We start from the raw sequence: 26,977 nt of genomic DNA, 5'->3' as shown, positions 1-26,977 counted from the left end.
AGTTTCTTACAAAACTATACATACTGTTACCATATGATCCAGTCATCATACTTTTGGTATTTACCCAGAGGAGGTAAAAAACTATGGCCACACAAAACTGCATACAGATGTTTATAGCAGCTTTATTCATGATTGCCAAAATATGGAAGCAACCACGATGTCCTTCAGGAGGTGAATGGATAAACTGTGGTATATACACACAATGCAATATTATTCAATGCTAAAAATAAGTTAGCTATCAAGCCATGAAAAGGCATGGAGGGAACGCACATGCAAATTATTAAGTGGAAAAAGCCAATATGAAAAATCTACATGAGTCCAACTATATGACATTCTGGAAAAGGCAAAACTATGGAACAGTAGAAATATCAGAGGTTGCTAGAGGCTAGAGGAGAGCGAAGGATGGATAGGCAAAGCACAGAGGATTTTTAGGGGGGTGAAACTATTCTGTGTAATACTGTAACGGTGTATACATGTCATTATAAAGGTGCTCAAACCCCTGGAATATGCAACAAGAATGAACCCTAATGTAAAATATGGAATTTGGTAATGCGTCAGTGGAGGTTCAACAATGGAAACAAATGTACCACTCTGGTGCGGATGTTGCTAATGGCGGAGGCTATGCAGGTTTGGGGACAGGAGGTTAATGGGAAATATCTGTACTTTCCACTCAGTATTTTTGTGAAGCTAAAACTGCTCTAAAAATAACGTCTATTAAAATGAGAGAGAGAGGGAGAGAGAACATCACAGGAGAAAATGCACCTCTTTCTCTGAATGTGGTTGTGTCTACTTTTAGTGTCTAGAACTTCCGCAACCAACTCTACCCCGTGAGGGAAGGTGAGAATTGAGAGAGGCAGAGCAGAAAGCTGGGAAGCACTTGGGTCCTTGGTGAGATCATAAGCTGGTGAATTAACCCTGGAACGCCTTTACCTTTGGTCTTTTATATGGTTATATAATAAATCCTTACTGTTTATGCAAAAACCACACAGCAATTTCATGTGCCCGTGGTAATGTATCAGCCAGTTGTGGGAAGAGGGGTACATGAAAAGATGAACAGAAGGACCCATACTGCAAACATTTGGCTTATTCAATATCATATTTAACTCGATATGGATTTTTGATAATTAGACTTTAATATATGTTTTTAATGGAGTATTTTGGGCCAGGTGTGGTGGCACTTGCCTGTAATACCAGCTACTTGGGAGGCTGCAGTGGGAGGATCCCTGGAGGCCAGGAGTTTGAGGCTGTGATGCCCCTGAGGATAGCCACTACACTTCAGCCTAGACAACATAATGAGACCCCTGTCTCCATAACAAACAAATACACAAAAAAAGGAACATTCTGGCTTCCTTCTGGAAGCCTTCCTCCCTATCTGTAGCTCCAATATAAATTTTCAAATCCTGATTAAAAATACTTTAAAACTCATCTACAACCCATACCTGAAATAAATGCAGACAGAATTTGTACAAAAGTTTATATATGTCAGCTGTCCGTAATATAAATATGCTGAGTAAATATTCCAAATAAAATATATCTAGTGACTTCCAGGTTCTGTTTATTCCTCACCAATTCATTTCAGCATATACTGAGTTCATTCAGCACTTACTAAATGCCTATGATGGCCAGACACTATTATAGCTACTGTTCAAGAAACACATTTAAGGTAGTAAATTATTTTACAAAGGCAAATGGGCTATAAAATTTGTTATCTGACACTCCAAAATATCACTTGCCTTTGATTTTGGAGAGTTTGTGCAACTGTCTCACAAAGGGTCAGAAATCTGAGGGTTAAAGATCTTGTGATTCAAACACTGGGTCTCTCTTCCATGAAGATGGATATAATCACTGCCATAAATTGACGAGTTATGCATAAAGCTACAGTGACAAACAAGGCCACAAGCCATCACAGGTCCCTGAAATTGCTAATGTACTATCAAACCACCATTGAGTAAAAGAGCAGGGGGCCCTCACCCTGTAGGCTGCAGCTCTAAATCTTCCCAATGGACTGGGAAATCAGCACTTCACCATTTAACATGAGCAGAGCAAGTCACTTCATCATTGGCCTGTCGAATGAACTGCTGACACAAGAAAGCTTTCCCCACTTAGAAAACCACAAGTACTAAATGCTTACTTAACAGTTGGAAAATGCCTGTTCATTGTGCATGCTAACCATTTTATTTGAAAATAGAGACCAGTTCTCTGTGAGGAAATTTTGATGTACTCAGTATTTGAACTTTAGTCATCTTCCACTAACCCTATAGAACTAAACCTTTAGTGAATCTGTTGATGGCATATAACTATAGGTGAACATTTAATATCCATCTATATGATTCAAAATGCCAACTGTTAGATACCCGGACAGAAATTCAATGGATACCATTTTCGAAAAATGTTAGGTCAAGTCTGCATTTATTATACAGTGGTATCTTGTGGTTTAGGATTAGAAAGGAAGAGATAGAAAACCCAGAATCAACCTGTCAGTTACCAAGTGAAGCTATAAATTGCTCCCAGAATTAATTTATATCATCTATCTATATTTTTAAAAATAACTTAATGAATATGCATGTTCAAAGCTCTAGTGAAAGGAAGAATTAGCCAAAAGGATAGAATATATTGGCAGAGCCCAATTAACATTCAATTATATCGCTGAGGAAAAAAGATAGAAGTATTGGACATCTAGCAATCTTTGCCACAGTCACCTAATTGCTGATTTTGGAAAAAGTATGAAAAATTTTTCTATTTTCATGGCAATATTGAGTATGAAGAAGAAAGAAAATTAATACTGAATACTTACTGTGAACCTGCTGCTTTGCTTACAAAACTCCCTTTAATCTTCAGAGCCATCTTATATGGTAGTATTATTACTTTCATTTTAAAAATAACAATCTGAGACTCATAGAAGTTAAAAAAAAACTTGTTCAAAATCACACAACTAATAAGGGTTGAGACTAGGATTAGCCTGATCTAAATCCCTTAGTCTTTACATTTCACAGAGCTAGAGCAAATAGTAACTGTAAAATAACTCCTTTCCCTTTTCCCTCCTCCTTTCCTGGACTTGCATTGTAGACGAGTGCAAAGCTGAATCTTGGTGATTTGTCAAGGGATCAGTCAGAGATTTGAACAGATTGTTCCATCAACACTCTAAGATGTCTACTATGGCAGGCTTAACATAACCCCCCCCACCCAAATACTCAACAAAAGGTGGTTCAGATCTTACACAAAGAAACTGGAACTCAACTCAACTTTCATCAGTAGCAAATCACTTCCATGCTGACCAGAGAAGCAGAGTTCGAGTAGAGCTTTCACACATGCCGCTAACTCGGATGAGCACAGCTGGGCTGAGGAAATCTCTTTTCCTAAATTCTGTTGCCAAACTGAATTTTATGATCTTCCCTGGCAGCTGATCAAATACAAACTCTTAACTTACAGCCAAGTTATCTTACAGCAGCTGTTGTAAGAAATCATTTAGAATGCAAATCTAGTCCTTAATCTATGGAAAGACTGTTGCAGTGATGGATGGCTTTTGAAGCAATAGTTCATGAAAGACACACTGATGTCCTCTAGTATTATGCAGGAAGAAATATTTAGCTGCCATTTGTGTTTGCTTTCTTTTGAGCAATTGTCCTTATAGGAGTCCCATTGAAAGAGAGTCCAGGTGTTTAAAATCTGCTTCAACTCTCTTTTTATCGTAAGTAAAATTGAGATCCCAAGACAGAATAAGTTGCAGATAATGTCTTCTTAATATCTAGGACTGTGCGAACTCTAGGCTAAATTATCTAAAGGACACAGCAACAGGGATATAACAATTTTCCTAGAATTTTTTGTGATGGCAAGACAAGTAGTAACATCAGCACCTATCATTGATCCTGTTTCTAAAGAATCATGTTACTCTAGGTATGAATTATCAATCAAAGTTGATAAAGTCTTTTTTTTTCTTTTTAGTCATTTAACTGCCAGCTAACAGTGACCTTCTAGAATATCTAACACATGAAGAATTTACTGAATTATTCAATACCTTTGACCTTCCTCTCTTCATTTGAATGAAATTTTAAAAAACACACAGTCCCAGTTATTAGGAAGTTGCTTACTGAAGAAACCTGGGATTTCTATCTATTCCTGTTCAGTTCGGCATTGAGAATGATTATTGTGGAACTTTAAACCAATTCAAAGAATTATCATTGTAAGAATAAGAGGAAATCATTCTCATGAGTAAAGGATTAGAAAAGGAAAGATACACTCACTTGGGGATTTTTTTCTTCTTTTTTCATCTCTGCTTTGATATAGCAGAGGAAAACTTGTAGTCTAAATAATTTGACTTTGAATATTAGTCTAGAAGTTCTCTTAACCCATGACATGGCTCTAACTAGTCAATTTCGCATTTGCTCACTGTTTCACATGAGCCAACATGCATAGGAAAAAACCCAAAAGGTACCACTAACCATGTGTATTGCTAGATCCTGCTTTTCTCTGACCCCATCCCATCACTAGTCACCCTTAGTTTTCTTGAATGCACAGTTGTCTATATCACTGACCTCAAGAGTTGAGCTTGAATTGGGATGAGAAAAAATATACTGGATCCCCTACAATCACAACAGGAAGCTGGATCTATTATTGTTAACAAATATACCCCTATGTTCTCCAAGATGAGACACTGCCAAAGCGCTTGATCATCCAAAATTTTCTTAATGATTAAACAGCAGCAATTTATTTGGAAATGAAGTGCACTTCTCTTTCATTTTACTATTGCCTTAATTGACAATTGGAAATTTATGTCACTGGGTATTCATCTTATTTGTTGGTACAGTAGGTAACGGAGGACCCAAACAATATGCTTGGGGCTAAGATACCAAGAAAAGCCTGCATCCACTATAAGACCACCTAATGTCCATGGACAGACAAAATACTATGATGTCTGTAAATGAGTAAGCTCACAAGAGAAAGACCGTATTCATTCACCAATGATGAACTGGGGCAAAGGTAGCTTCTCCCATTTCTCCTAAGACTGTCTCTGTTTACTGTCATGAGTTGTGGGCTTTTATGGTTTGAATAGGAAAGAGAAGGAAGTCAAGTTTAGAGAGGGCTGAAATATCATAGAGCTTAGATAAAAGAAACCTTGGATGTATATAACTGGTAAGCATCATGATATTCATTCAGTGATTAATTCATGATTTTAATTAATATTTATTAAGCACTAACAAGCAATGCTCTAATACATGGATAAAACAGTGAACCAAAGAAACATCTTTGCCCTGAGGGAGATTACATTCTAATTGGAAGTGGGCAATAAACATAATCAATAAGTAAATTATGTAGTATATTGAAAGGTAATTAGTGTTTATGAGAACAACCCTCAGGCAAGGAGAGTGGGGATGATGGGGTTTGAAATCTTAAAATACGTGGTCATGGTAAACATCAGATGGCGACACTTGAGTAAAGCCTGAAGAAGCAAACCACGCAGAAATCTGAGTAAGGGGTATTCCAGGCAGAGAGAAGAGTCAGTGCAAAGCCTAGAGGGAAGAGTGACCCCAGGGCATTCAAGGTACAGTAAGGGCAGGGCCAGGGCTAGGGTGAGGTTAGAGAAGCACTTGTCTAAGAAGCACAGTTTCAAAGAATACTAATAAACTCAGTAATCAAGATAAATAATGTTTAATGCAATATTTAAAAAAATTAAAATTAATGCAAAAAAATCCAAGATGAACAAAATATCAAAATTTTAAATAAAGACAGGATCTGACCCTCCACTCATACAACCTTACCTCACTCACCTGGATCCCATAAAATTTTATTTACATAAACAAATATTATTTGTCGAGACTCGATTACTGAGGTTGTTATAGCACCCCCTTAAATTTTGCACCCAAGACCAGTGCTTTATTAGCCTCACTTAGTCCCAGCCCTGGTCAAGAGGCCAGTGTGTCTGGGAAGGGTGAATGAGGGGCCGTGGGAGAAGATGAGGTCAGAAGGCTCCCAGAGACTACATTTAAGAGGGCTGTGTGGCCATTCTCGAGGATTCTGCCTTTTAATCTGTAGAAGGTTTTTAACAAAAAAGCCACATGCTCTTGACTTTTTAAATGATGAATAAAAGAAGCAGAAGCAGGGAGAATGGCTAAGAAGATGTTTCTAATAGTACAGATGAGAGATGATGGTGGCTTGGACCGGAGAGGTGGCATGAAGATGGTGAGAAGTGGTCGAATTCTGGATATGTTTTGCAGGTACATCTGACATGGTTTGTGCAGCATTGGATCTAGTGTATGAGATAGGAGTAAAGGATGGCTCTGATGTATTTAGGCAGAGAACCATGAAGAGGGAGTTGCCATTATAAGAGGAATGCTGTCTGAGGAGCAGATTTTGGAGGACTGAGAGGTGGCCTTTACTTTTGGATATTTTAGGTTTGAAGTATCTATTAGCTAACCAAGTGCAGATGTAGAGCGAGCGGGTAAAAATTTAAGTAAGGAGTTGAGGGAGAGATTTTAGCCAGAGGTGCAAATGTGGAGACCATCTGGAAATCTATATTGATAACTTGTTCCCCTCCTCCTTTTCCAGATACTGAAGCATTTCTTCTGTGAACCAGAATTGAGAATTCTATTTTAGAGAATACATCTCTTCATGAGATAGCATAGGTTGTATGGTACGTTAACTTTCACTCTTTTAACACTCTTCAGCGTCAAAGGAATTTGTTTAAAAACAAAAGAAACTTGGCTCTGTACATAAAACACCTTTGGTGGAGTTTCTGCTTCCACTGAGATTTTAATTCTTGGCATTTTTTAATGAAAAGATTGGCAACTCGTTTCAAATTACAGGAGATGGCAGGGTCAAAATTTTAGTAACTGGATCCACCACAAATATGTTACTTCCTAAATGTGTATCACATTTTCTGCCAACATTTAATATGCTAATAGAATTATAATGGAACTAAATATCTCCAGAGGGGGAAAAACTGGAGAGAGAGGAGAGAGAGAGAGAGAGAAAGAAAGAGACAGAGACTCTTCCTAGAGTTATTTATGTAAAGCAGAAACCTGTCATTTCATATCAAACTGTCTATAATAAGTTGTAATAAATTTTCAAGCAATCTGGGTGTTTTATAAATATACAAATACTGCCACTTATGTTGAGCTGATATTCAATGTTAAGCATTAGGTCATACACTGTGGCTAATGTTTAAAAGTTCTGTTTCAAGCATAAAAATCTTACTGTAAGGCTAAAGTGAAAAGTTCCTGGTGGCAAACCATTTGACTAGCCTTTCTGGGCTGAGAAAAGATGAATTATTTGACTACTCTTCATGAGAAGACACAGTCTGCTTACCGCTAATAAGGAACAACAGAAGGGAACACAACAAAATATCCAAGTGAATTTTTAAACCTGCAGGAGGACAACACACCACGTGGCAAAACTGATCAACTCCTATCCCGGGAAGATTCAAGACCATAGAGATATCAGTAAACCAGTCTGAGCTTTTAGCTCAGCTTTCAAAGCAGTGAAATCCATCCAGCGTTATGTAGTATGTACATTTCTATATAGATCACTTCCATTAATTGATGCCATTTGCCCTGGTTTTGTTTCACAGATTAAAGTAAGAACCAATAATATCTAAATGCTGATATGGAATGAAAACACGGCACCCTCTCTGTTGGCTTATTTCAGTCAAACATAGAAATATATCATTGTCATAGGAAGTCCATCCATAAAAGGAATTTTAGGCTTTTCTAATCAAGCCTTTTAGTAGAAAGACGTGATTTCTATTCAAATCTACATTATCCTGTAATTTCATATGTTATTCTGTTTTCTTGATACTTTGTATTCTAAGTGTTAAAATATTTTTCATAATTCTCTAAATTATTGTTTCAGGTATTATAAAGTAATAAAAATACAATAAAATACCAAAAAGAAAAAAGGAGTTTATGAAACTCTTTTTAATATGTCTCTTTAATAAAACTCTTTAATATGTCCTTTCAACTTCTTTATGACACCATCAAGAATGGATAAGGAAGGGACCCCTCCTGACAGCAGAGGCTCATCTTTGCAGGCAAGCAGCTGAAAGATGGGCACACTCTTTCTGACTACCACATCCAGAAAGAGTCGACCCTGCACCTGGTCCTGCGTCTGAGAGGTGGTATGCAGATTTTCGTCAAGACCCTGACTGGCGAGACCATCGCCCTGGAGGTGGAGCCCAGTGACACCATTGAGAATGAGAAGGCCAAGATCCAGGATAAGGAAGGGACCCCTCCTGACCAGCAGCGGCTCATCTTTGCAGGTAAGTAGCTGGAAGATGGGCACGCTCTTTCTGACTACAACATCCAAAAAGAGTCAACCCTGCACCTGGTCCTCTGCTTGAGGGGTGGCTGTTAATTCTTCAGTCTTACATTCACAGTGCCCAGTGAAGGCATTACTCTGCACTACAGCCATTTGCCCCAATTTAAGTTTAGAAATTTGCAGTTTCAGTAATAGCTGAACCTGTTCAAAATGTTAATAAAGGTTTTGTTGCATGGTAAAAAAAAAAAAAAATGTCCTTTCATTAATATAAGAGGACATATTAAAGCTTTTTTAATCAGATATTTATTTTAAATACTTTATGAAATCAATAAATATTTTACCATGATAATGTAGATTTCTCCAGTAACTGTCCTGAAAATGCTCCTGTTTAAAGGAATATGAATTGGCTTAGAGAAATAAGAAATACTTTTGCTATATATAACTTACGTTATAGACACACTGTAAGGGTAATGCTCACTTTGAGCACTTGATTTTAAAATATTTACTTCTCAATGTCTTTTTAAACTATGTAGATAACTAGTGTTACTTAAAATAAGATGAAAATTAAAGATAAATATTCCCTAGCCCAAGCCAAAACTTAAACAAAAACCTAACTTAAGAACCATTAAAAATCAACAAAATTAGACTTGCAAACATTCTAGTAAAACATATGCTAAACTGTTTTTTACATAAGTACTGAATATTCATTGAATTATATTTCATATGATTTTGAATTCTACAATATCTGCATTAAGAATTGTAAAAGAGTAATACGCTAATAATGAGACAATAGAGCATAAGCTCCTCCTTTGAATTAAAAAGGCAAAAACAGCATAATAACAATATAGTATAAATAATCAAGCAAACTTTGAGAGCTATTTTGGTAGAATATTTCAAGGGAAGACAGAGTCAAAGATAGACATGACAACTCAATGAGACCTAAATGTAAATGATAAAACCATCGACAAAAGCCTTGAAGGAAAATGCTTTTCCCATCGAGGGATGATTTGTACTGGCCTCCAGGTGTAATATTATGTGCACTGATGAGCTGATCAACAGAACAGAACTTCTACCCAGCTGTAATCAAGAGTGATTGATGGTTGGGACAAAAAAGTTGATTATCATGACAAGTTCGCTGATGCAGAGAAAATAAGCTCTGCTTGGGAAATGGATAAAACCTGTTCAGAGACTACCTTTTAAAATCTTATTTATAAAGGAATCCAAGAGAAGGTTAAAAGTTGTGTAGCTGGACCTGATGTCTCGATAACCCTGATAAGAATACATTTGCCATATATCAATCTCCCCAGATTTCATATATAGGGAATTTAAAAGCTCATTTAGGCCCAATAAAGAGTAACCACATACACAACGTTACTTGTGTGATTATGAAAAGATCTCTCTGCTTCTCAAAGTATCACTGCAAATCACACCTGGGCACAGAGAATAAAACTTTCACAGTATACCTTGCCTCCATTTCTATTCAGCTCCCTCCTCACAAGGTAAGAGTTCACTAAATGACTGCAAGCTTTACCACTATCAGATTCAATTTATATCAAAATATAAATCTGGACTGAGACAACAGACCCCAGAGGCAGTATTTTGCATTTACAATGAGGTTTGGCAGGCTTCAATAAGATAAATCTGGGCCAGAATGTTGGGTCTAAGTACAGCATTCTAAAAGAGTACCTAGATAGTGCAGAGAGCCATAGAATAGGAAGCGTGATAGTTTTACTATGTATTCATTTTTCCAAGTTCTGGTTCTAAAGTCATCTAAGAAATTCTAGCAATGGAAACCAAATCTAGTGTGTAATTTATAGCATACCTGGTATAAATTCTGTCCCCATAAGCCCAGGATCAAACCAAATCAGGACTTCTAAACCAACCACCATAAGAAACTTTTAGCGTGAAGAAGGTAAAAATGAATGGAAGGTTAATTTTATCTTTATAGACATTTTGGGCCATGTATACAGTTGGGAAAGGTAAATGTATTTCATCACGATTACTCTATTTAATTAATACGGAGAATAGGACTCAGCAAAAGAGAGACAATAACAATTAGCAACTGTTAGGAAGGAAAGGATACAAACTGCCACAAACCCCAAAATGACACAAGAACAGACAGTAATATGAGTTATCTTTTTCTCAAATTCCTTTGCTCCTCTGACCAGGAACAAACCTATCTACTGTCCTAGTTTTTAGGGATGTGGTCAAACTGATGATTTATAAAATGCTGAAATAAACTATAATGAAACATAACAACAACAACAAACCAGAAGTTCTGATAAACTATGACTATAATCAATGAAAAGGAATGAGCAAATCGTATCTTTGGACTTCAATTATTGATGGTTGTTAAATTAGTTTCTACTTTTGGTTTTGACAAGTTTCGTTAGTGCCTAGTTATACTTTAAGAAATGTACACAGTTGTAAAAAGAAATACAAAACAATTGATTAAATTTTTAGTAGATACATGTACCAAGAAATTTCTGGGCAACTGGGTTACACCAAGGATTTTATTCCGTGGCTAGTAAAGATTTCATCGAAGAGTGATGGAGTTCCTGGTGCACTCTGAAATCTTCAATGATAATCATAAAGTTAAAATCCAGGGATTTTTGACAATAGTAATTTTTTGGGGGGTGGTGGAAATAACTAACCTTCAGAGGTTGGTACAAAGCAAGCTTTCATAAGACCAGTTGCTAGGTCATGCTCAAGTCTAATTTCACTTAGTCATTTCCCTTTAAATACATGTGACTTTTCATGTTTAGGTTTCAGAGAATCAGTAGCTTAGGATGTGAACCCTGCATTGTGGAGATATTAGGCATTGGGGAAAAGGAATCCTAAAATTCATTTGTATCAAAATCTAGCAATTCTTCTTAACGCCCCTTAGTGAAGCTGAAAGTTAGAACATCTTAGAGATTCCCGTTTCTACCTTCATTTCCCTGTCATGGCAATAGGGAAAAATGTTTCCGGTTTTGAGGACTTCATTTATTTACTCAACATTTGTTGAATGATATCTAAGACTTGTAGAGCCTTCCTAGCATTAATGGCTTCTTGTCTCATTTTCTGGGGTCCCATGGACAACATTCAGTTCATTTAATTGGAAACATACCTCTTACTTCACTGCCACATGCTACCCTCCACCTTCTGTCTTTCCATGCTTTTTCCCATGCTTAACCCTCTTCTTAAACTTTGCATTTAATGAAACAGACTCTCAGCACAGATTCTCTCCTACTTCCTTCAATATTTACTTATTTACTGCAATAGTAATGCCTTTTAAGTGGCTGCCAATTTTGAAATGTGTTCCTATATTCCAGCAACCCATGAGTATACCATTGGTATCCTTCCTTGCTTAACTTCTACATTGGGTGTAGACTTAAGTGGCCAATTGTCTTAGTTGAAAACTATCAGCTGATGTCAATGCAATTCTCAAAATAAATTTCCCCTAGGGTATGGTACCTGATATGATGAATAAAAATACTATATTGGGCTATGTTAGGACTTAAAAGCCCTGTTTCTTGTCCAATTAGCTGTTAAAAGAGCCTTGAAAAAGTCAACTAAATATTCTGGCCTTTGGTTTCTCCATCTATACAATCTATAAATAGAACTATTTCTTAGACATCCCTATGCACTAATATAAAGCAATTATGAGTTGCTTACAGTATTACATAGAAATGCAAATATCCCTTTGTTTACTGGAGGTTAAGTATGCATTTACTAGCTGTATCTAAAATCAACTCTCTTTTTCTAGACATTCAAGGTTAAATTTTCCATGTTTAGGAGAAGTTTGCTAGAAAAATAAATTTTATTATTTTGGTTATAAAGAAAAGAAACCCAGAAAAATATGGACTCTTTTATAAAGATTTCTCAATTCTCAGTCCCTTCTCCTTCATTCAATCTTCAGACGAAACTCTGGAGTATCAAAGCCTGATTTCAGAGAGTCCTGAAATGACCCAGTAGTTGGGGTTTTATTTTAAAAATCCTGCCAAAGAAGCACACTGCTTAAATAGATTCCTATGTTCTCGGCTGGCTCATTTTCTCCTGAAATCTCTAACAGCTAGACCCAATATTTCTTGCTTGGTCCTTCTGTCTGAGTTTTGTTTCTGAGAATTCCTGACACAGCTGTGGGCTCCATTCAGGAAGTGGAAGCTAGCGAGGCTGAGGATGAAATGTACCCCAAATGCACACTTGGAGTGTAAGCCCTTCAAAAGCGACCTCCCAGTCACTTGTTTCAAACATGGCCACAACCTATAGGCCATCACCAAACTCTCCGGAGCCGGCTCCTCACAAAAGGGTGACCTGGCAGCACAACTAAACCTCATCAACTTCTCAGATGTGTCTCCCTTATATGCAAGCCGAATGGCCCTGTCAAAGGACTGCTTTTGAAGAAGAAAAAAGCACCCAGTGGGAAGACCACAGTGCTCTGGCCAAAGCTCCAGAAAACTCTGAGTCCTGCAGACAGAGCACACTCTCTTATGAAAGAGATGTTTCAAAGCTGCATGAAAATTAAATTTATAACTGGGTCCCTCAGAAGATCCTCTGGGACACAGCAGCAGCAGCAGCAGCAACAGAGGTTGAAAGCTGTTAATAGAGGCAGGTTTGCCAGGGACAAGTTGTCCCTGCATTTTTTTAAAAGGTAAAAAATTACCAAGAGTGAATGTCTCGGAGCTTAACAGAAAAACACACTAAATACAAACACTTTAAACAGAATAGATCCTTTTAAATACTTTTTTAAAAAAGCAAAGACATTTTCAAATTTTGATATTATTAAGGAGTAGTTTAACATTCAAAGGAAAAAATAACTGCATTTTTTATGCTATACAATAAAAACGGCCTTTCAATTTCATTTACTACACAGTTTATAATTCAATGGGGTACATGTCACATTTTATTTAATTCTTACAACATCACCATAAGGTATGGCCACTCATTTGAAATTAGATGTTTGTGGAACCTGTAAGTTCAATGAAGAGCCCAAAGACATGTGACCAGAGAAGGCAACTCTGGACAACAGGTTGCCTAATTCCTAATGTGATGATTTTCCTACCATTTCACTCTGCTTTCCTGGAGGCTGCTTTCAGGTTTGGGATTAGATGCACATCCCATACGCATAGGGTTTTACTAACCTTTCTCATAGGATGTATGATAAGATACTGAAATCTAATTGTCAGAATGACAATATCTGTACTCTCACTGGCCTGTCTTAAGGAAACCTTTATAAAATTTCAACTGAAGTTGTAAAAATGGTATTTATAATTTGAGACAAAATATGTGCCTTAAAAACCATAACAGAATAATAGATACAACAATTCCCCTTTCCTTTATAGAATTCAAGTATGCTTGTAAAGGATGTTCAGAAAATAAAGAAAAAGTAGAAAGAAGTAAAAGAATAGTTCTTTGACCCCAATACAACCTCTATTAGTTTTTGTTTTTACCCCACCTAAGCAGCATTTCCTTTAAACATCAACCTCATCAATAATATTGATTTAAATATTAACAAGATATCTTAAGCCATGATGTTAAGTGAGCTTAATTATCTAATTTGATCATTTGGTAAAAAAGACTACTTCTATCAGCATGTTCATCATTATATTGACATATTTGGTTATGGCTGTTATGACTAAGAGATATGAATTAAATACAACACATAGCTTAGTTTCACTACATTTCTGGGTTCTAAAGTGAAGAAAAATTAATTTATATTTTATAATACCATTGGAAAAGTTATCAATTATATTGGTGATGATCCCAGGTATTCCCTTTTAGAGGAGTATGAGGTCTCCAAACAATGCTATGCTTTAATGAGGTTTTTGTTTCCCCGTTCTGGTATATCAAACAGTTCCCCAAAGTAATTGATGCTTGATAGTCCAAGTCCTAAAGGACATGTCGTTGCTGTATTATGGTTGATGAATTTGAATTTCAATTGTGTGTGACTGAATATAAGTAATGCCATTTGAGAGGACTTGTGAGCACTTGTGGGTGAGACGTAGCCCCCGAATGGCTTTCTGTAACTTCTGCCTCCTTCCAGTTAGTTCCATAAGGAATGAAACCCCCAGGCCTTCTATTTCGGACTGCCTAACTAAGCAGGGAACATACAGATCTTGCTCTGTGACATTGTTGTAGCATCCACTAGAACTTCAGAATGGAGTTGCTGTCCTACCCTGACCAGATGCGGTGTAAACAATAGAGAAGAAAACACTGGACCTACCCAGCCAGCTACTGGCCACATGGCCTTGTACAGATCTCCTGCACACTCTGCACCTCAGCTTTTGCATGTGAAATTAGCAAAAGGTCTCTTCTGTGTCTAACATAATATGAAATTCTATTGTTAGAAGGTTAATTATAATAACACTAAGATGCTACAATTTTATAATTCCTTAGTTTGGGATCTGAGATCCTATTTCCCATTCTATAAACAATCATTGAGCATTTTCTACTTCATTTAATACACATACATCTATGATGGGCCTGCTATAAATTGTCTTTCAAAGGCACACTTAATAACTTGCCCAGGCCACATGGTAATTTATGCTTGTTTTAAGATGCTAATAAAATAATTGGACAAATTATAACCCTTTAGTCTTTAATTGGAAGCTTTCTACATAACCCTATGTATGTTCGTCGAGAAGAGTTTTTATCAAGAAAAAGCCCACACCAGGAAAAGGTAATCTGATTAAAAATGCATACAATATAATTAATGACATTTTAAAAACTATCTGCAGGGCCAAAAATGGAAATTGGATCATACAGGAAATAGGTATGGCGAGACACCAAACTACACAGTTTATGATATGAAGGGTTAAAAAAATAAATAAAAGCTTAGAAGGAAAGGAAATTGAATTTTCATGATCCAAAGATGAAAAGAACTACAAGCTATTATTTTCATTGGAAGGAGAAGAGGCTTTGAAATGTAAAAAGGTTCATAAGGCAAAAATACTTTCCTACATCGTAGAGGATTCAGCCAAGCACACAACTGAATTACAGTGTTATTTTTCCAGAAAGATTCTAGGTCTAAAAATGGAGACAGGAACACAAATTCCAGATTTACCTTGAAAGAATGGAAGGGCTGTTTTACTGGGATTAGAAAGACTTTTCTTGGGATTAAAATGATCCAACATGATATATATGTGTATTTACATTATGGTTTTTCTTTATATAGGCATTATCTTCTCATATATGGATCGACTGATAAATCCAATTGATCTTGGCATTCAGTATCTAAATATTTTATACAATTAGTACTTATGGGCATGGCTGGTCAATATTTCTAGTACATGAGTTTCTCTTATTGATATATAATAATACAAAGATATTTTTTAAGTTTCTTAGAGAGCTTCTATTCCTATATTTCAATTCTGCATTGATTATGTTTTGTTCGTAAAACATAGTTAATATGTTGCTATGTCATTAATAAACTCAGCATTGGATCTTCCTATTTAAAAAAATAAAACTGCAATATTTAAAATTGACACTGCATAGTGAATTTATATCCAAGGTTCAGTATAAAACAAAGTGTAAGGTCAGTGAATTCATTACATAGACCAAAGAAACTGGACCGAGTAATTATCTGAAAAATTCAAATGGTCATGAAATTTTGTTCAAACCTATATCGAACATCCAGATAAAGTACAATATCTGTGGTGGACAAATTAACGTGTTCCCAAAGATGTTTAAATCCTAATTCCTGGAAACTATGAATGTGTTATATTATAAAACAAAGGGAGATTAGATTAGCAGATAGAAATAAGGTTGCTAATCAGCTGACCACGAAATAGGGAAATTATCCTGAATTATCCAGGTGGGCCCATTGCGATCACAAGGGTCTGTAAATATGGAAGAGAGAAGCAAAGGACTGAGAGTCAGAATGATTAGGGGTGAGAAGGACTAAACTGGCTATTGTTGTTTTTGAAGATGGGATGGGGTCACAAGCCGAGGAATGTAGGCAGCCTCCAGAAGCTGAAAAAGCTAAAACACTGGATCCTCCCCTAAAGCCTCCAGAAAGAACATAACCCTGAGGACACCTTGATTTTATCCTAGTGAGATTCATTTCAGACTTTTCTCCTCCAGAATTGTAAAATGATACAGACACACCTTAGAGATATTGCAGATTTGGTTCCAGATGACTGCAATAAAGTGAGTATCACAATTAAGTGAATCACATGGATATTCTCATTTCCCAGTGCATATAAAAGTTATGATTACACTATGAAGTGTGCAACAGCATTGAGTCTAAAAATTCAATGCACTTACCTTAATTTAAAAATACTTTATTGCTAAAAAGTGCTAACAATCTTGTGAGCCTTCAGTGAGTTGTAATCTTTTTGCTGGTGAAGGGTCTTGCCTCAGTGTGGTTGGCTACCTACTGGTAAAGGTGGTGACTGCTGAATGTTGGGGCAGCTGAGACAATTTCTTAAAAGACAACAGTGAAGTTTGTTGCATCAATTGACTCTTCCTTTCATGAAAGATTTCTCTGTAGCATGTGATGCTGTTTGATAGCATTTTACCCATAGTAGAACTTTCAAAATTGGAGTCAGTCTTTTCAAACCCTGCTGCTGCTTTATCAACTAAGTTCATGCAACATTCTAAATCCTTTGTTGTCATTTCAACAATATTCACAGCATCTTCACCAGCAATAGATTCCATCTGAAGAAACCACTTTCTTTGCTCATCCATAAGAAGCAACTCCTCATCTGTTCAAGTTTTATCAGGAGATTGCAGCAATTCAGTCACATCTTCAGGCTCCACTTCTAGTTCTAGCTCTCTTGATATTTCCACAATATCTATAGTTACTTCCTCTACTGAGGTCTTGAAACACTCAAAGTCATCCATGAGGGTTGATACCTTGACCACTTCCCATAAATCACAAATATTCTTACTGGCATCTAGAATGGTGAATCCTTTCCAGAAAGTTTCAATTTACTTTGCTCAGATCCATCAGAGGAATGACTATCTATGGCAGCCATGGCTTTATGAAAGATGTTCTTAAATAATAAGACTTGAAAGTCAAAATTACTCCTTTTTCCATGGGCTGTAGAATAAATGTTGTATTAGCAGACACGAAAACAACACTAGTCTCTTGATACATCTTGTCAGAGCTATTGGGTGACCAGGTGCATTATCAATGAGCAGTAATATTTTGAAAGTAATCTTTTTTTCTGAGTGGTGGGTCTCCACGGTGGGCTTGAAATATTCAGTAAACTATGCTATAAACAGATGTACTGCTATCTAGGCTTTATTCCATTTATAGAGCACAGGCACAGTAGATTTACCATAATTTTTAAGGGCCCTAGGATTTTTGGAATGGTCAATGAGCAATGGCTTCAACTTAAAGTCACTAGCTACAATAGCTCCTAACAAGAGAGTCAGCCTGTCCTCTGAAGATTCAAAGGCAGACACTGACGTCTCCTCTCTAGCTCTGAAAGTCCTACATCCCATCTTCTTCCAGAAGAGGGACATTTTGTCTCCATTGAAAATCTGTTGTTTAGTGTAGCCATCTTCATCAATTATCTTGGCAAGATTTTCTGGAGAACTTATTGCAGCTTCTACATTAGCATTTGCTGCTTCACCTTGCATATTTATATTATAATGTAAACTTCTTTCTTTAAACCTCATGAACCAAACTCTGCTAGCTTCAAACTTTTCTTCTACAGCTTCATCACCTCTTTTAGCCTTCACAGAATTGAAGAGTTAGGGGCTTGCTCTGGATTAGGCTTTTGTTTAAGGGAACTTATGATTGCTTTGATCTTCTATCCACACCACTAAAACTTTCTCCATATCAGCAATAAGGCTGTTCCACTTTCTTATCATTCATGTGTTTATTAGAGTAGCACATTTAATATCACTCAACAACTTTTCCTTTGCATTCACAACTTGGCTAACTGCTTGGAGCAAGAGTCTAGCTTTTGCCCTACCTTTGCTTTTGACATGCCTTCCTTACTAAGTTTAAACATTTCTAGCTTTTGATATAAATTGAGAAACGTGACTCTTTCTTTCACATGAACACTCAAGAGGCCATTGTAGGGTTTTTAATTGGCCCAATCTCAGGGAATAGGTAAGCTCAAGGAAAGGGGGAAGACAGAAGAATGGCCTGCTGGTGGTGCAGTCAGAACACACACAACTTTTATCGATTAAATATGCCATCTTTTATGGGTACAGTTCAAGGTGCCCCAAAACAATTATAATAGTAACATCAAAGATCACTGGTAACAAACCACTGTAACGGATACAATAACAATAGAAAAGTTTGAAATATTGAGAGAATTGCCAAAATGTGAGACAGAGACATGAAATGAATAGAGGCATTCCTATATATTTGTGTTGTTTCAAGCCACCAAGTTTGTGGTAATTTGTTACAGCAGCAGTAAAAGATTAATATAGTAACCATCTAGCAAATAGTCAAGGCTGCAATTGTTTAATCATGACTCAGACTGATTAGTCCAAATCCCCCAAATACTTTGCCCATTTTCCATTTACCACATGCTGGACAGTCCTGAAAGCAAAGTTATGAGAATGAGAAGTCAATTGTCCCTAATAAATACATATTGATTCCTACATCACATAGAAACTTCCATAACAAAATAAATTGCTATTCTCTGTTATCAAAGAAATAAAATAAGGTTACATCTTAGAAAAGAATATTTTAATATTCCTTATGTGATGTTCTTTATGTTAATAATCATATGTGTGTATACAATCCTGAAGCATATCTGATAATATTTCCAAATGTCCAAACATGACTTTGATATCAATCTATACAATTTTAAACACTCAAAAAACAGAACCACTCTCTGGAAGTTGTGATTGATCCATCACTTGGAATAATCAACCAAAAGAACTGTCCTGGACATGACATATGGGATTCTTGCACTCAGTGGGAGATTAGTTTCAATGACCTTGAAGTCCCTGTCTGATTTCTAGTTTACGGGAAGTATCACTAATAGAGAACAGCATATCGTTGGCAGGAGGAGATATTTGAAATAGCCCCATTAGATGTAAGAAGCTGGCAGCATGGCTCCTGGGAGACTTTTACATCATTATCTGATCAATTCCAAAGTGAACTATCAATACAATTTAAAAAGAACTAAAAAGGAGCCACCTAAAATAACAAGTATGAAACTCTATGATTGTTTTTTAAGCATTTAGAAATGACTAAAGTTACAAGTATTGAGTTCAAAATTCTTTTTTATTTTATTTTTTTGAGACTGAGTCTCACTCTGTAGCCAGGGCTGGAGTGCAGTGGTGTCATCATAGCTCACTGCAACCTCAAACTCCTGGGCTCAAGCGATCCTTCTGCCACAGCCTCCCAAGTAGCTGGGACTACAGGCTCATGCCACAAGGCCCAGCTAATTTTTTTTATTTGAAGTAGATATGGGCTTTTGCTGTTTCTCAGGCTGGTTTCGAATTCCTGAGCTCACGTAATCCTCCTGACTTGGCCTCCCAGAATGCTAGGATTATAGGCATTGAGCCACTGCATTCAGCCCAGTTCAAAATTCTTATTTTCATGTTAGGATAACTCTTTAAAACAGCTGATGAAGAATACTATGCAACAATAATCACTTGAAAATATTGTTAATAAACAATACCATGATAAATTTATATGATTCAAATCAAAATGCTAAGTATTTAAAAACAAACAAATAAACAAAAGACATCTCTTCAAATAAAATGCTGTATGTGTGGTGTATTCTTTTCTTTTTTTCTTTTTAGCAGCAAATATCATTTAAGTGCTGCTGTGGACTGAATGTTTATATTCCTGAAAAAATTCAGGTCATATGTTCAAATTCTAACCCCCAAAATGATGGCATTAGGATGTGGGGCCTTTTGGGAAGAGATTAGGTCATGAGGAAAGAACCCTCATGGATAGAATTAGTGACCTTATAAAATATGCCCAAAGAACACTGTGGAAGAAAATAGCAGAGGATATAAACAGATGGAAAAACATACCATGCTCATGGATTGGTAGAATCAATATTGTTAAAATGTCTATACTACCCAGAGTGATCTACAGATTCAATGCAATCCCTATTAAAATACCAACATCATTTTTCACAAATCTAGAAAAAATAATTCTATGCTTTGTATGGAACCAAAGAAGACCCCATATAGCAAAAGCAACCTTAAGTGAAAAGAACAAATTGGGAGGTATCAATTTATCAGACTTCGAGTTATACTACACGGCTATAGTAACCAAAACAGCATGGTACTGGCACAAGAACAGAGACATTGACCAACGGATAGAACAGAGAACCCAGATATAACACCATCCTCATATTGCCATCTGATCTTTCACAAAGCAGACAAAAACATACACTGGGGAAAAGAATCCTTATTCAATAAATGGTGCTGGGAAAATTGGATAGCCACATGCAGAAGACTGAAACAGGATCCACATCTCTCATCACTCACAAAAATCAACTCACAAAGGATACAGACTTAAACCTAAGGTATGAAACTATAAGAATTCTAGAAGAAAATGTTGGAAAAACTCTTACGGACATTGGCCTAGGCAAAGAATTTATGAAGAAGACCCACAAAGCAATCACAGCAACAACAAAAAGAAATGGGACCTGATAAAATTAAAAAGCTTCTGCATAGCAAGGAAACAATCATTAGAGCAAATATACAACCTATAGAATGGGAGAATATATTTGCATGCTATACATCCAATAAAGGGCTAATAACTAGGATCTATAAAGAAATCAAACAAATAAGCAAGAAAAAAATCAAACAACCCCATTAAAAAGTGGGTAAAAAACATGAACAGAAATTTTTCAAAAGAAGATAGACTAAAGACCAAAAAACATGAAAAAATGCTCAACATCTCTAATCATCAGTGAAGTGCAAATCAAAACCACAATGAGATATCACCTAAAGCCAGTGAAAATGGCTTTTATCAAAAGTCCAAAAACAACAAATGTTGGCGTGGATGCAGAGATAGGAACACACACTGCTGGTGGGACTGCAAAGTAGTACAACTTCTATGGAAAGCAGTATGGAGATACCTCAAAGAATTAAAAGAACTATCATTTGATCCAGCAATCCTACTACTGGGTATTCACACAAAGGAAAAAAAGACATTCTATAAAATAGACATCTGCACTGGAATGTTTATAGCAGCACAATTCACAATTGCAAAGATGTGGAAACAACCCAAGTGCCCATCAGTACATGAATAGAATAAAATGTGATACACACACACACACACACACACACACACACACACACACATACACACACACCATGGAGTATTACTCAGTAATAAAAAATGGTGAACTAATACCTCTTGTACTAACCTGATGGAGCTGGAAAGCATTCTTCTAAGTGAAGTGTCACAAGAATGGAAAAGCAAACACCACATGTACTCACCATTAAATTAGAACTAAATGATCAACACTTATGTGCACATATGGAAATAAAATTCATCAGAAATCAAGCAGGTGGGTGGAGAGGGGAAGAGGGGATGGGTAAATTCACACCTAATGGGTACAATGCACACTATGTGGGGGATGGGCACACTTATAACTTACTCAAACGGTACAAAAGCAATTTATGTAACCAAAATGTTTGTACCCCCATAATATTCCGAAATAAAAATAAATAAATAAATAAATAAATATAAAATACAATACAGAAAGGTAAAGCATCTATTATACAATTTATAGCTAGTATTTAAAGATGCCTACTTGTTTCAGGTAATATTCTAAATGCTTTGTATGTGTTAACTCATTTATTTAAACAATCCTTCTAATATTTATATTATCCCTCATTTTATAAAATTGGGAAAGTTGAGGAAAAGAGACCGTACTTGAGTATGACATAATAAGTCACAGCTAAGACATGCTGACTCATTTAGACTCCATTCCCCATTCCTGTGCTTTCTACCATTTCATCCTCCTCCAAAAATGATACCACTAGTATGTTGACATGCTGAATCCTTCTTATCTGCATTTCCTTATTAAGAATTAAAACTGATTAGATATAATCCTTCTTAACATACTTAACATTCTTCTATAAACATTTTCAAAGTTATTACATGGTCTTTGTAAACATTTCAATGATTATACTATACTCAAATAACTGGATGAGTCAATTAATGTAACTATTGCCATATCTTGGGGCAAAGAATTGTCTTTGAACTTTTATAATTAAAAAACAATGTTACTACAATAAACATAATTTTTGGTATAAATACATAAAAAAAAATATAGTCCCAAGGGAGCTCCTTTATTCTTCTTACTATGTGAGAATACACTGAAAATGTACCATCTATGAACCAGAAAGCAGGCCCCTACCAGACCTGAATTTGTCAGCACCTTGATCTTAGACTTCTCAGTCTCCAGAACTGTGAAAAATAAATTCCTGTAGTTTATAAGCTACTTAGTTTATGGTATTTTGTTTTAGCTGGCATAGACAACAGCAATGCTTATACAAAATGAAATCTTCTCCTTACAGACGAAACAAACAACTTTATTTACACCACCTCTATTTCCTATACCTGATTACCTTGTATCCTATCCTCATCACCAGAACACCCATAGGAGCTACCTGACTGGAGAGATTAAATACTAGAAGGCTTAACATTCTCCAGAATCCAGATCTGTTTGGTCATTTTCACACTATCAGTCTAGGGTTAGATCACGGCACCTCGGAGGAGTCCATTTTGATAGGGCTGGCCCCTCTGTTTGCCTAGAGTATAAACAGTGCCCAATTTCCATTTCTTCCAAACCAACATTCCCTCTCTCTTCTGCATCTCTCAGAACTAACCCCACACCAAAGCAGGTTTAGCAGGGAAGGGGGAAAACACAGATTATTCATATTGGCCACAAGTCAAAATTAAGTCAAAATTATTATCACTGTGATGGATCCAGAGTCCTCCCTGATCCTAGAAAAGGTATAAAAGGTGTGAATAACTCCCTGAATAACTTGCAAAGCACTGGACAGGTCCACAAATATTTCCCTTCTGTGTGTTCTCCACTTAAGTTTTATTGTTTTGGGGCTTGAATGATTTGAGGTCTTTAGGATCCCCTGTTAAAATGTTAATATTCCTAGCACAACAACTTGAGATTTCTAACACAAATATAAGTAAGGACACAAGGGCTGATCTGGAATTTGGTGCTTATGTCAGGCAAAAAAGTTCACAGAACCAAGCTATTAGCCTCAAAATATGATTTATTTCCTACCTTATTTCAGAGATATAATGTACTGAAAGCCTATTCCCAAAGGCAGAGTGTATTATCTACATGTACCATTCCCAAAAGACAAAAAAAAAAAAAAAAAAACCAAACACTAAACTGCAAGTATAAAAACTCATATGTGTATGGATTTTGTATAGTAAAAAACTAAGCACAATATAATAAACTCCAAAATTAAAGCACATAAGGAATGAAATGCTCTTTGAATTTTGACATGCTCAGTTATTGGGGAAAAGTGTTTTAAGAAATATTTTCTCCTGCAGGATCAGAACAGCATAATACATTTTTTAGTGAATACTAAATGATAAACTTACATCAGAATTAAATCTCAACTGGCAAATGTTGCATGATATGATTTGCTTTCTTCGATGGGGAAGAGGAACCCCGAATGTATGATTTATTACAGCTTTCTGAATTGGGTCCATCTGTAATGAGAAAAAAATACAACAAATAGAAATAAAACTTGTCAGTCCACTGGAATTTTGCCTGTTTCATTAAAGAACCAATCTTCACAGCTTCAATCTACTGCTCACATTACAAAGAACATTTTTATTCTAAGAAACAACATTTCTACTTTCTTGGAAAATAGATAACCAAAAGCTCAAATCTCAGTATGATAAGGAAATGATAAATGTACCCATTAGATTATACATTTAGGATCAACAATTGTCTCAGTTTAATAATCCTCAAATATAATTAAAGATTTATCAAAACTCAAGTTTTTGCTAATGCAAACAATTTAAGACAGAAATGTGTCTATTGCCCCTAAATGGACTCCAAAATAGACTTGTTCAGCTGGGAAGTCATCAAAATAAATTGTATACCATTATTCAACATCAACCTGATGCTATGTTTGGTATTTTTTAGACCCTAAAAATATAGTATACAAATCCTGCTTTCTATATGGAGCTGTTAATTAAGTCATTCAGCAATCATTTATTGACTACTTGGTATATACTGCTCTCCTATGGACATATTTTGGAAGGTACAAGGAGTTTGGGCCAGATGTCAGTTATCTATCTCCATCCTATCCCCAGGACAGGACTAGCAACAACAAAAACATAATGTCAGCAATTCAGTTCTGATATGGTTTAATATTCCCTCACCAAGTTTTGTCCGGTTGTTCACATCAGTGATTCTCAACTGTTAGAGTCAGATCAAACTTTTGATCTGCTTCTTAATTCTTATGGGAACTCTTTCACTATCTCTATCGATTTTTTAAAGTTGTGATGAGGTTTGAATGTGATAATTCACGAAATTTACTTAGCACAGTCAGTCTGGGCACATTAAAAAAATCAGTAGATACTGACTATTATCGTGTGTTCCTTATGGCAGCACACGTGAAGATCAAGGTTAACATGAGGTAAAAAAAGTTAACACTCCTCTAGTCATTGTTGGCACACTACCCATTTCTCTCATGATCAAAAAACATTTCTGAATGATTTAAATGTTCTGTATATAGCCATGACTTCTGCTGAATGCCTGCAAATTTAGGAATTTTTAACTCTTACCAGATACAAAATTCTTCTAAGACTCCTCACAATAGATTGAGATAACTCAGAAATGATTTGACACACACAGAAAAGCTCAGAATGTGTCAGAGAAACGATGCTCTCATATTCAGCTTCTGTGACATATTATATATAGGTCATTATTTCCCCTAAATAAGTCATTGATAAATTCCACTTCATACTATGTATTTCAAATCACTAGAACCACTCATAGGTTACCTCCACTGGAAGGTCAGAGAAAGCGTCTGTCTCCCTGTGTTCACAACTCCCATTAGGTTGTCTAGGCACTCTGAACAATAATAACAGCAACGATAAAAATACTAGCAATAAGCATTTATTAAATGCATTCTATGTGCTAACCACTCAGATAAGGTGCTTTACATATTTGATAGTTACAATGAACAAAAAGACCTCATGAGTGTAATCATTTTTATCTTCCACCTTCTTTTTAAGTTTTTTAACTGACATCAATTCTTATCCAGATTCTAGATGAAACTCAGGCTGTCCCTATAATTTTTCTGGTGACTTTTTGGTATTAGAAAAATTCCCTCCCCCCCTTACAAGTGAATTCTACCGTACTTTCTTTGTAATCAATTTTATTTAGGTATAATTTACACAGAGTAAAATTCACCAATGGTAAGTGTACAAGTTAATGAAATCTGACAAATGCATACAGTCATGATACTTATCATATAAAACATTTCCATTACCTGGAACAAGTTTCCTCCTGCCCCTCTGTGGTCAATCTCTGCCTCCTATCCCCAGCCCCTGGAACCACTGGTCTGCTTTCCGTCATTATATTTTTGCCTTTTCTCTAAGTTCATATATATGGTATCACAGAGAACGTGGTCTTTTGTGTCTGGCAACTTTCATTCAATACAATGCTTTTCAGATTCATCCAGGTTGTTATATGTATCAGTAGCTTGTTTCTTTTTATTGCTGAGTAGTATTCCTTTGTATGGATATACCGCAATATGTTTATCCATTGCCACTGGTGAGCATTTGAATTGTTTTCAGTAAATTCTATGATCTTTTCAAGTCTTAATAACAATCTAAGCACATGCCTAAATTCAGTTCAATTTCTTAATCCAAACATTAAAAATTAATTTAAAATTACAGTATCTCTTTTATTTTTAGCTTGGGGCTGCTATAGGATAGTAGTATGAAAGCTCACAGGGCCATGGTACAGGATTATTCTTGATATATACTGCCAAGTTCTCCACCCCAGTTCTGCTTCCAATCCTGCCTCACCCCTATTTCTTCAGAGCCAACATTAACAATGCACAGAGCTAAAGAAAGCCAATGGCCACACAACTGTGATCTGAGCTGGCTTTATAGCCCTCATTCTGCTCTCCAGGATCATTCCTTACCATTTTAAAAATGTCATCACAAAGCTTCTATAACAACAAGCACAGAGAACACTGGGGGATAATTTTCCCTACAGTCGCCAGCTGAAAGAAAAATTAACAGTAGAAAAAGGTCACTAACATAGAGGTAGTTCTCCCATCATGTTCTGTTCTGTGTGTTCTGTGCATAAATGGGGCCCATTTCTAGCAGGGGATAAAGTGAATGATCTCTATAACCCATCACGAAATATTTAATTCCTCTCATAATGATACTTCGAAATAAAAACGAATTGCATATTTATATCAAAGATGCTCTCTCAAAACATATACTGCTGAGTTTTTATCATATATTGGTGAGCAGGGTATTATTTTGGTCTTTTAGTAACACTGGGGAAGCAGGGAACACATTCAATCCAAATTTGTGTAGGAGGTGTTTTGGAACTAGATACTTCATGCAAATGTGACATAGTCTCTAGATTAAATTCTTTTGTGTGAATTGAATGATGTTATGATCACTATGGCTATAAAATCAGATTTCAAAATGCAAATTCTTCTTCCGAGACAATTTTATTTCCCAGAATACTTAAAAAAAACCCACTCGACTAAATTATATTTTTAAGGTGGTTTCACAAACTATAGGTATGCCACCAAAAGTAATTATATTTTATCATTTCAGGAATCT

General features: G+C 36.0%; 1 protein-coding gene across 1 annotated transcript in view; it reads right to left on the bottom strand.

The window, feature by feature from the left end:
• ZNF385D (zinc finger protein 385D) overlaps positions 1-26,977 on the bottom strand; it is a 326,722-nt gene that overhangs the window by 129,077 nt on the left and 170,668 nt on the right. The window contains exon 3 of the mRNA XM_012663586.1: positions 23,753-23,863. Within this exon, the coding sequence (XP_012519040.1) occupies positions 23,753-23,863 (111 nt within the window). The remainder of the gene's footprint in view (positions 1-23,752; positions 23,864-26,977) is intronic.

This window comes from Propithecus coquereli, unplaced genomic scaffold (assembly GCF_000956105.1).
Source record: "Propithecus coquereli isolate 6110/MARCELLA unplaced genomic scaffold, Pcoq_1.0 Scaffold12, whole genome shotgun sequence".
Taxonomy (NCBI): Eukaryota; Metazoa; Chordata; class Mammalia; order Primates; family Indriidae; genus Propithecus; species Propithecus coquereli.
The sequence above is the reverse complement of the archived record's forward strand: the minus strand, read 5'-3'. Positions and strand labels throughout refer to the sequence as shown.